General features: G+C 39.9%; 1 protein-coding gene across 2 annotated transcripts in view; it reads left to right on the top strand.

The window, feature by feature from the left end:
- Window positions 1-12,013, top strand: part of adamts17 (ADAM metallopeptidase with thrombospondin type 1 motif, 17) — a 112,122-nt gene that overhangs the window by 56,566 nt on the left and 43,543 nt on the right. For both annotated transcript variants that reach the window (XM_069172905.1, XM_069172904.1), the window contains exons 9-12: window positions 5,122-5,262; window positions 7,992-8,142; window positions 10,718-10,819; window positions 10,933-11,078. In XM_069172905.1, coding sequence (XP_069029006.1) covers window positions 5,122-5,262; window positions 7,992-8,142; window positions 10,718-10,819; window positions 10,933-11,078 — 540 coding nt within the window. The remainder of the gene's footprint in view (window positions 1-5,121; window positions 5,263-7,991; window positions 8,143-10,717; window positions 10,820-10,932; window positions 11,079-12,013) is intronic.

Raw genomic sequence — 12,013 nt, 5'->3', positions numbered from 1 at the left:
TGCCATGGTGCACTCACTTTTACATAAGAAATCAATGAAATATACAACATCCTCAGCTTTAAATCATTTTTACTTTCTGATGTGTCAGCGAAATCCCTCACACTGATACATATTTGTTACCATTGTTACAGTATTATCTACTATCCCCTTTAAATATTGCTCCCGTGGCAGCCCCCATAATCAGATAAATGTCATTGGTTGTTTAGGTTTTGAATGTAGAAGAAGAATTAACTTAGTATTAGGACAGTATATTTATGAGACTCAGGCGCAAGGATTTAAGACAAATAAAAGGACTTGTATATAAATGTTACAATAATGTCCAGGACATATGGGGCAAATCAAACATGAGGGGAAAGGCAGAGTCCAAAACACGAGGAAAAACAGTCATCATGGTATCACCTTGATGTGGTGATTATTTTGACTTACTGATTTAATAATCCGGCATCTGGGAGAGACTGAAGGGAGGTGTGTATATAGGTGATCATCAAGGGACAGCAGCTGGGCCTGATTGGAAATATGAGAATAGGTGAGGTGGGTGTGGCAGGAAGGAAGTGAAAGGCAAGGAGAGAGACTTTGCTCATCAGAACACTACAAGTACCAGGATGAAGCACTCAGAACACTCCAAAACAAGAAGTGTGAAAAGCTGAACACTTTCCACCCTAAACGGTCGCCATCTTGGCTCTGTAGAGGAAGAGGGCGGGGCCACCGACGTAAAGCATTTTCAAATTAAAAGCGCCTGAGGAAGCTGCAGCTGTTCCTGAACACAAAGTGTTTCTTTTCCACTGCTGCTGCTGGACAGAATAATCAGTGTGTTTATTGAGTGTGTTAAACAAAAACATGTTGATTTCTGGGTACAATAATTAAAGCTGCAGATATTTTGGAGGCTGATGTGTTCACATGATGAGGTCATTTCCTGTCAGTGCAGAACAGCAGTGTGTGATTTGAGTCCTGACATGGAAGAGCAGTTTGTTAGTGTACTGAGGGAAGTACTCATCTGGAACACAGAACAGATGAGACACAGAACTGAGGATCTCTGTTGGACACAGGAAGTGACACAGGGACTGACAAGGAGAGAAAGAGACTCACAGATAGATAGAGGGAGTGACAGCAATAGAAAACCGGAAAAGGGGACAAGGATAGACCAAGATCGTCACACTATGTGCTGAAAACCAAAGCAGGACTGATTGCTGTTAGTCTGACGTTCAGGAATGAGGTATGAATTATTGGCATGGTTGTGAATATTGGCACGATCGCTGCTGGATCTGTATTTGGTTACATTCCTCGCCACATTTGCTGATTATTAGTTAGGATATACAGTTGGACAGCTCTCAAATCGATCCCCTCCGCTTTGAAAGCACTTCACTATTCTTTTCAGTGAAAGAAGCCAAATATGAATCCTGAAACGGATTCTCAGGAAAAAGAGTCTGCACTTGTAATTTATTAGTTTCTGAGTCTGTGCCTGGAGTTCAGACTAGATTGTTGTTTTTAATTTGCAAATGTAGGTCAGAGCTTTGGATGGAAACGTACACACACATGGTAACTTCGCTTAAATGAAGTCCTCCCTGTTTCAGCACAGGCTCCTTCCTCTGTTCATCTCTATTGTGTCTCTCACGCAGACGTGAATTGGATGTACACAGAGATCCTTCCTCTGCCTCTTCCACTCTGTCACAGTACCTTTCAGGTGTGTAACTGTAGGATGGGCTGCTGATTGAAGGGGATTCACTGCAAACTGTGTGCTTCCATCTTGTTTCTGTTGTTTTGCCACAAATTGTGAAATTAAAATTATGATTTTTTTTTTTTTTACAATTATCTTTATTGTTTTCTCACAGTACAGTACACTTCGCATCACTTGCTGCTTTCACACAGAATTCAAATGTACAGAATAAGTACAAATGAAGCACATGATGTAAAAGCTTGCAGTCACGTGTACATATCCCATCGAGATTGTTGACTGTTTCATCATATTTTCAGAAGCAAACATTTGATCCTCTCTGAAACAGTCCCATGTTGTATACATTTCTTTTTTGATCATAAAACACATCTCGTTGCTTCAGAAAGAATGTGAAAGCGTAAAAAACAGTCCATAGAGAATTGCACACAGCATGTATTCAGTAACCATTTGGACATGCTGTTTGGACATAACGAGCGCACGGTCATGTCATAAGTCATGACTCAGCACTGTTGTGTTTAGCAAAGAGAGAGGACCCAAAAGCAGCACACAAAACCCACAGGATCAAAGGTGAACAGGGAATTTATGGGGATGCTGGCGAGGGATGATGAGTGGAAGCTGGCCGGGCTGGCAGAGTGAGTGGCTGGAGACGGGAGACCGAAGGCGGGAGGCGGGTGTGAAGAACTCTGGTGGAGTGAAACTGCAGTGAGAGCTGGCAAATGGTCGGCGTGAGAGAAAACTGGTGGAGTGAGACTGGCAGAGTTGACTATAGAATGCAGGAGATGAGGCAGACGAGACTGAGAAGGCTGAGACCCTCGACACAGGGAAACAAGTGTCAGGGTAAGCATGAGGAAGAATAATGTTGGGCGTTTTCAAGCCGAATGTCTGGACTAGAGGTCTGAACCGAGGCTTGTGTTTTTGTTACGTTGTTTAGATTTGATCCAGTTCGTGTACAATTTACAACCCCGTTTCCCAAGAAGTTGGGACGCTGTGTAAAATGTAAATAAAAACAGAATGCAAGGACTTGCAAAGCACTAAATCCTGTATTTAATTGGAAATAGACCAAATAGACCAAAATAGACCAAATCTTGAAACGTCTTATTGTTTTATGAAAAAAAATGTTTTTTAATTTTTTTAATTTTAGACATCTCAAAAAAGTTAGGACAGGATTAACAAAAGACTGGAAAAGCTGTGTATTGTCTAAAGAAACACCTGGTGGAACATCTCACAACTAATTGTTACCTGGCAACAGATCAGTAACATGATTGGGTATAAAAATATGATTTCAGAGAGGCGGAGTCTCTCAGCAGTAAAGATGGGGAGAGGTTCACCACTCTGTGAAAGACTGTGTTGGAAAATAGTGAAACAATCTAAAAATAATGTTCCTCAACGTAAAACGACAAAGAATTAGTGGATTTCATCGTCTACGGTTCATAATATCATTAAAAGATTCACAGAATCTGGAGAAATCTCTGAACACAAAGGACAAGGCTGGAAACCAATATTGGATGGTGGTGATCTTCGGCTGTCAGGCAGCACTGCATTAAAAACACACTATTCTGGAGTGGAAATCACTGCATGGGATCAGGGACACTTTAGAAAAACATTGTCTGTGAACTGTGTGATGGACTGGCGATCTGTACAGGGTGTACCCTGCCTTCAAACAATGTGAGCTGGAATAGGCTCGAGCCCCCCCCGTGATCCTGTTCAGGATAAAGCGGGTATAGATAATGGATGGATGGATGTCTGTGAACACAGTTCATTGCTGCGTCCACAAATGCAGGTTAAAACTCTCCAAAGAAGAAACCAGATAGAAACATGATCCAGAAACACCGCCGCCTTCTCTGGACCGAGATCATTGAAGATGGACTGAGGTGAAGTGGAAAACTGTCCTGAGGTCTGATGGATCACAATCTGAGATTCTGTTTGGAAATCATGGACGCTGCATCCTCCAGGTTAAAGAGGAGAGGGACCATCCAGCTTGTTATTAACACTTACTCAAAAAGCCAGCTGTGAGTACAGGGATGCATTAGTGCACATGGCATGGGTAACTTGCACATCTGGAAGGAAGCATTAGTGCTAAATAATTAATATTTTATATATATATACATATATACACACAGCTCTGGAAAAAAATGAAGAGACCACTCTAAATTTTTGTTAAATCAGCATCTCTACGTGTACGGCAGCATTTCCATTCTAGTGTCTGTTGAATTCCAATACAAGCACACCTGATTCTACTTAATGAGGTACTGATTAGTTGATCACCTGAACCAAATCTTGTTTAATGAAGAAAAGTATAAAAACCAGTGCTGTGGTCATCATGATCCTCTTGCAATAGAATCAGCTAGATGGCAGAAACAGTGCTAGTAGAACCTCAAAAGTAATTGGAATAAAATAAGTGACTATTGACCAAAAGAGTTCAAAAGAAAAATTTTGAGTGAGGGAAAGACGGGTTCAATTCTGGTTTTCTGGCAGAGGGATACAGTGAGCGTCAGGTTGCTCTAAATGACAATATTTTTATTTGAAATTTGGGAGAAATGTTGTCAGTAGTTTATAGAATAAAACAAACATTTTAATTTTATTCAAACACATACCAATAAATAGTAAAACCAGAGAAACTGATAATTTTGAAGTGGTCTCCTAATTTTTTTCCAGAGCTGTATATATTTATATATTAGGTTAGGTTAGGTAGTTACTTTATTAATCCCAGAGGGGAATTTTTTTTTTTCGCTACAACAGCATACAGAAGCATTAAGATAATAATAGAACAATAGAAAAGCAATAAAATAACAGTAAAAAAATATAAAATATAAAATGCACAGTATATACAGTACAGTATATATCTATATATATTATATACAAACAACCAAGAAACAGTCAACAGTGTTATTGTTGTGTGATGGATTTTGCCAGAGGTGAGTTATTGTACAGTCTTATTGCAGTGGGCAGGAATGATCTCCTCTATCTGTCCTTGTGACAGCGGAGCTGGAGGAATCTTTTAGAGAACGTGCTCCGCTGTCCCTGCAGCAGGTGGTGGAGAGGGTGGTCAGGGTTATCCAATATGGATAATAGTTTGTTCAGCGTCCTCCTCTCCACCACCTTTTCCAGGCTGTCCAGTTTGTAGCTGATGATGGAGCCGGCCTTCTTAACCAGTTTGTTAAGTCTGTTGGTGTCACCGGCTCCAATGCTACTCCCCCAGCAGACCACAGCGAAGTACAATGCACTGGCCACAACAGACTGGTAGAACATCTCCAACATCTTGCTGCACACATTGAAGGATCGAAGTTCCCTCAAGAAAAATATATAAATAAAATGTCACTCAATGGAAAACTACTTGGGTATCTGTTCTGATGTACAAACATCAGGACTGTGTAGATGGGTGGAGGACAACCATCTCTACTTCTACTGCTCTTTGACACCGTGTCTATGTGTTCATGTCTCGTCCTCAGCATGGGAATGAGCCATGATGATGACCACGCCACCTGCACTGGCCACTCCCATATTATGTCTGGTGAATGGGTGAAGGGACGAAACCCCAGCGACCTGTCCTGGTCCTCCTGCAGCCGTGACGATCTGGAGAACTTTCTCAGGTGAGAAGCAGCTAGATGCACCCGAGATCAATCTTGAAGTTTTTTGTACCCTTCCATTGGAAGATGAACATTACTTCATTGTCAATCTCTGCTTTCCATTTCTGTTGTGAGCACTGATGTGCGGAAGTACCGTGTTTGCTCAGCATTTGCAAATGGGTCTTGAGATTTTGTTCTGATAAATAATGTCAAATCACAAGAATTCCCACTTTCCTTCAAGGTTGTTTATGGAACTTCAAAGTGTTAAAAATGATCTCCTTCCACTGGTCCCTGGTATTTTTAACGGTTCATTGACAAGCTGAAAACCTGGAACTACTATGACTAAAATGGATGGAGCATTTGTTGTGCTTCATTTCTGCTGCTGTTGGGGTTGCAGTTTTCTGATCACCTAGCCTTTGTTTCAGTGGAGTTATTTGTTTTCTATTTAACCCTTAGAATCCCTTTGGATACAAATTCTCTCCAAATTCCTGACCCTTCTTTTCAGTTGAATAGAATCTGTACGCAAGGGACAAGGCCCAGAACCAATATATGATGGTTGTGATCCTCACTGAATTAAAAATGGACATAATTCTGTAGTGGAAATCATAGTTTGGGTAAAGAAACACCTGAAAACCATCATCTGTGAACAAAGTTCATCGCTCCATCCACAAATGCAGGTTAAAACTCTACCATGTAAAGAAGAAACCAGATAGAAACATGATCCAGAAACAGCAACAACTTCTCTGGACCTGAGATCATTGAAGATGGACTGAGGTGAAGTGGAAAACTGTCCTGAGGTCTGATGGATCACAATCTGAGATTCTGTTTGGAAATCATGGACACTGCATCCTCTAGGTTAAAGAGGAGAGGGACCATCCAGCTTGTTATCAGCTCAGTTCTAAAGCCAGCATCTGTGATGGTACAGGGATGCATTAGTGCACATGGCATGGGTAGCTTGAACATCTGGAAGGAAGCATTAATGCTGAATGATATATTCAGGTTTTGGAGCAACATATGCTGCCATCCAGACAACGTCTCTTTCAGGGAAGGTCTTGTTTATTTCAGCAGAACAACGTCCAACCACATTCTGCACATATTCCAACAGCATGGCTCCGTAGTAGAAGAGTCCGCTGATAAACTGGCCTCCTGCAGTCCAGACCTGTCAAACATTGACAACATGTGACGTATAATGAAACAAAAAATATAACAAAGGAGATCCTGGAACAGCTGAAATCATTTATCAGGCAAGCATGGGACAACATTGTACTTACAAAACTCCAGAAACTGGTCTTCTCAGTTTCAAAACTTTTACAGAGTGTTGTTAAAAGAAGAGGTGATGCAGCACAGCGGTAAATATTACCCTGTCCCAATTTGTTTGAGATGTGTTGCTGGCATCAAATTCTAAATAAACAACTAGAACTACAGGACTCATAAGATGGGCTTGGCAAGCCTTGGCTAAAACTAAATCTACATAAAGTACATTGATTTTAAGACAGATATTTATACTACTTGACATACTCCTGACAGGTGCATGTTACTGCTCCCAGTTTTAATGTACTATTGTTTTACCTATCCTTCCTTGACACGAACTGCTCACTGAACCATCCAGAGGTGCATCGTAAAAAAATACATTTACTCAAGTACTGTATTTAAGAAACATAATTTGTATTTCCATCTTATATTAGTCTTTTGATAAAACTGTACTATCTACAAACAGGACTTATTGTACATTGTAGTCAGCTACATGTTGGATTCAAACATATGACAACATAATAGAATACAACGCAATTTTCTTAGATAAACGACAAAAACATATATGAAATAGTTAAAATAGGTTTGACTGTACTCTCGTGGGCCTTAAACTTCTTTATAATATTTGCAACTGTCGTCTCAGGAACAGAAGCTGCTGGGAGATGGTCTTATAGTCTTTAACTTCAACGTACTCATCTATAATTTCTTTCTGCTTTGCTTTCTCTGGTCCATGTTTGCTACCATGCACACGATGGTACCAAACAGCAGAGTGACCACTTTTCTATATTCAAATAGGCTGATGACAGATCACGAGATGGACGAATTATGTGACACTAATTAAGATACAACAGTTAGTAAAAAAAAGTCATAATATTTATAATCTAATCTCAACAAATCTGTCCAGGCCTTTATAGAATGGTCAATGGGTAATCGGCAATAATTTGTCTTTTTTAAAAAAAATTCATTTTCTTTGCTTTACTTTCCAAAAACAGGCAGGTGTACATCAGACAACTGCTTTTAATATCATCACTTTTCAGGAGGAAGGAAGCATTCTTTTAACTAAAATGAATTATTAATAAAAAATGATCCACAACCGTAGGTAATATAAATAAGAACATCATTATACAGTATATGTAAATGTAGATAAAGTCTACTTGTCTACCTTGATGAAGTCCAGCCCAGATAGTGTTGTACTCTATCTTAATCTATAAACTGCATTTTTGCAGAATAAAATAGGAGCATTCTGCCAGAAGATAATCCATCTCATACCCGTGAAATGTACACCATGAACAGAGAAATCAAACATCCATGTCTTTGCTTTTCATTCTCATGCTGTATGTTGTTTGATGTCACCATCAATGCTCGTCTACATCTGCTCTCAAAGTAACAACTAAAATTGTTCAAATGATTCTGCGGTCGATGGATTCAGATTTCACAAAGTAAATAAAACAATTCACTGGTAAGGACACACTGTGAATCATTTTTCATTCTTTTTCAAACAGATCCAAAGCCAGTGCCTGCCTCCTGCACACAGACCCCAGGAGTCGGTACCAGATCCGGCTGCCTCCCAAGCTGCCAGGCATGCATTACAGCGTGGACGAACAGTGTCAGATCCTCTTTGGTACCAACGCTACGTTCTGCAATGACATGGAGGTACAACACAATTCATTCTTCATTCATCATTCAAATTTGACATATAATTCAGCTTTCAACATAACATATTTTTTTTTATATATGTAACCCACCCTAAAACCAGACTATCAATGTAGATTCCATTTGAATCAGAGTAGAGTTACGAAAACAAGAGTAGGGACGTATTTGCTTGCATGGAAAAATGCTTACGATATACATTTGAAAGAAAACATCATTAAACTACCTTCAGAAAACTTTCCAGAGTCACCAAAACCAAATCAGACAACTGCGTTGGCATGTTACTGGTGTTTATTCAGTCTTTTGTCCAGGGTCCTTGCTGCTTCGCTGATGTAGTGATGAAGCGCTACTCACTGCTGTCACCTATGATGTCATGATGCCATCCACCAACAGTCTTCCCCTCCAGGGGGTCCCGTCTTTAGAGTTTACCAGCAGAGAGCTCAGGGTGTTGAACGGTTTCTGGTAGGCGCTGCCAACCTGTGACGAAGACTCATTTTACACCCTCTGACAGTCAGTCATAGAACAGACTTCTCATGTTTATTGAGCTCCCTATTAAATTAATAGAGTACATTCTGATCCATTATAGTAGAGTTCCAACATTAACTCTTTGTACCCACGGGTCTTGAGTGCACCATGAACCTGAGAACCCACCGGGCAGCTCCACCTTCCTCTCTCTGGTCTCTGGTCCGTACTGTCAAGATGTGTTCCGTCGTATAAGGAGGACAATATTAGTCAATAAGTTGTCACAAAAAAACTCAAGAGAATGTATTTGTGGCTTCCACTACATTTATTAGTAATTTGTCACTTTTTAATTTGTCAACAGCATGTATTCATTAAACTACAGAAGTATGCGACAGCTCTGCGTGGATAGATTTAATCTTTGAGAGATTCCCCTGATAGCACAAATTCCATTTGGTTTTGGTTTTTGAATATATACTGATGTGAACAGGCTCTAAGACAGTAACAAAATGTTGGGTGTATCTCTCAGTACAGTACCGCCAATACTACATGTTATTCTATACAGTACTATGCATTTTTTATTTGATATATCCACCATGAGTTTTGAATAGATATTTGATCCCCCAGGCCATCGATGCAAAAGTCAATGAAAAGGTGTTCTGTAATTATTCACAGAGGATTATTTTTCTGTTGGCGTGTTGTTGCGCTATCTGCCACTCTAAAGTCCTTCAGATGTGTTCTTTTGGATTAAAGCCCAGAGATATTTGGCCAGTTCAAATAATTCGGACTTTTCCTTCGTTAAAAGCTCTTGTGTGATTGTCACTGTGGGCTTTAGATCATTATGTTGGAATTTACTGGTTTGCCAATCGTCCTCATAGTCATATTTTCATTCAGAGTTAGGATTTTTTTTACTCAGACAGCCTCATATCCGCACACTCAACCAAAGACAGGAGCTCAACCTTGAGGATATGAAGCGTGAGACAGGATGAAAAGAAAACCAGATAAAAAAAAAAAGACAGAGAGAGTAAATCAATTATCCAACCAACAGCATGCAATAGTTTATCAAGTGACTTTAAATGAATTACATCACAGCTGACTGGGAATGGGTGAGAGGAGCTTTATAGGAGGCACACAAGCTCAGGTAATTACAGTTGTATGCTTATGTATGTAAAGGAGGCTTTTAACAAACATTTTTATTCAGAGCAAAAAGATCTCAGTTCATTTGATCTGCTCTTTCAGGACCCATAGGGATGGAAATGTATACACATAAACATATGTGTATATACACATCTACACGTAATGCTTAGCAGGGGATTTTGTTTTAGGCTGTTGTGCAGCATGTAGCACGCATGTTATTATAAATTGTTATTGTATGTATTACTTCTGTATTATGCTAGTTTGGGCAGAAGGGCTCGAGGCGATGGGTTCATATTTGCATTCTGTGTCGTCCTCAGTTTTTGTTGTAAAACTGCTTGAGATTCCAGTAATAAGACCTTTGTGACTGAAGCCTAATATTAAGTATGTTGCTGCAGTGTGGATACACCTGGTAGTGGCCTAACACATAGCCTCAGCAAAGGAAACACAAGCATTCGAAGCTTCAAGCCTGTCATTTCATTGGGAAACACAGAAGTAATCTTTCGACCTAACAGAAGTGTGTCTGAGCGTTGCGGTTGCCTCCCTGCAGGCCGGTACATTTAGCCTGGTGCCTCCGGTTTAAACCTTTCAAAACTTGACATTTTAATTTTTTTACTTTAGAAAAAAGATGACTTTTATTTTCAATAGGATTGTAGTAGAGGCAGGTTTTAAATTCAAATTTTCCTTTGTTTAATAAGTAAATAATGTTTTCATAGTGTTGTTGCACAGATTGATTCACTCAGCAGAATCCTTCACTTTCCTGATAGGCCTTTGATGTGAAACAAGTAGTTTTGAGTTTAATTTACAGATTAAAAGGACAAAACAGAAGACATTACATCAATTTTTTTTTCAGTATGAAAAGACACCGTTGTATTGGAGGAGTTATTTGGTGATGAATGATTGTAATGCTATTTTTTGCCACCTTACGAGCAGTATTGATGTGATTATATGTGGTGTCCTCTGTTTGTGTGTGTGGGTGTATCAGCATCTCATGTGTGCTGGACTGTGGTGTTTAGTCGAGGGAGATGCATCCTGCAAGACCAAACTGGATCCTCCTCTGGACGGAACCGAGTGTGGAGCAGACAAGGTAGAGCTGGGTCACTCACACAACCAGCTTTTATTCACATACTCAGATTTTGAACTGAATAATGAGTGTAATTTGTATTTGAAATGTTTACAAATTGTATGTGTGTGTGTCAGTGGTGCAGGGCGGGCGAGTGTGTCAGTAAAACTCCCATCCCTCAGCATGTGGACGGTGACTGGAGTCCATGGAGCCAGTGGAGCATGTGCAGCAGGACCTGCGGTACCGGAGTCCAGTTCAGGCAGAGGAAATGTGACAACCCTCCGTATGTCACCTGTCGGGGGGTGTTATGTGTCTGTGTGTGTGTTTTTGTGTGTGCACTTGCGTATCTATCTAACAGAGGACCATAACATTATTACTCATCATCATTCATCAACTTGGCAACGCCAAGCAAAGATGGGACATTTTGCAGTCGTGGCATTATTGCAACCATTGAAGTTTATCGTTTTTGTCAAATGAGACTACAGACTAAGTGTTTTTTATAATTCTAAGTAACAGTAGCTACTTTAGTTGGGTGACTGCAACGATGAGGCTATTTTTATGCACGGCAGAACGATATCACCGCGGCCGGAGTATGTGCAAATCTGGACTTTTAGCTGTCCACTGGTGATCCGATCATCCCGGCGTGACTTCAATCTTTAATCCCGAGGTTGCTCCTTCAATCTGTCTTCATGTGTTTCATACAGCAAACTGTTCCAAACATGCAACATGCTGTTTTCCACCCAGGAGGAGATGCCTCATGTTTCTTTAGCTGACTTTTTTTTTTTTTTTTTTTTCCCCAACTACACAATTGAGATTTACTCCAGAGCAGATATTTTTCTTTGGCCCCTCCCATCGCCCCAAATGCCCACACATGGCATATCACAAACTAATTAGTATTTCCCAGCGTGCTTTTTTCCTGTTTTGCTTTTGAGAATAAAGCACCCACATTAAAAAGGTCTTTAATATTATATTATATATATTATAATAATATAAAAGTTAAAGCTTCCCTTTGCTCCGAGCACGTCTACAGGAGCAGTGTTGGAACTTTGATCAACTCTCGTATTTTATATGATTAAAATCTAGATATATTAAATAACATGTTGTTTTTGATGTTACATTTGTTTATATGATATCTATGATATTAGTGCATGCAGCCAAGTAACAGGTGACCCCAGTAAGGAAATGCACTTAAAACAAAACAAACTGATTTATTCAGAA

Source organism: Embiotoca jacksoni, unplaced genomic scaffold, assembly GCF_022577435.1.
Source record: "Embiotoca jacksoni isolate LCO1_2020_lvr unplaced genomic scaffold, fEmbJac1.0.p SCAF_56, whole genome shotgun sequence".
Lineage (NCBI taxonomy): Eukaryota > Metazoa > Chordata > Actinopteri > Embiotocidae > Embiotoca > Embiotoca jacksoni.
The sequence above is the reverse complement of the archived record's forward strand: the minus strand, read 5'-3'. Positions and strand labels throughout refer to the sequence as shown.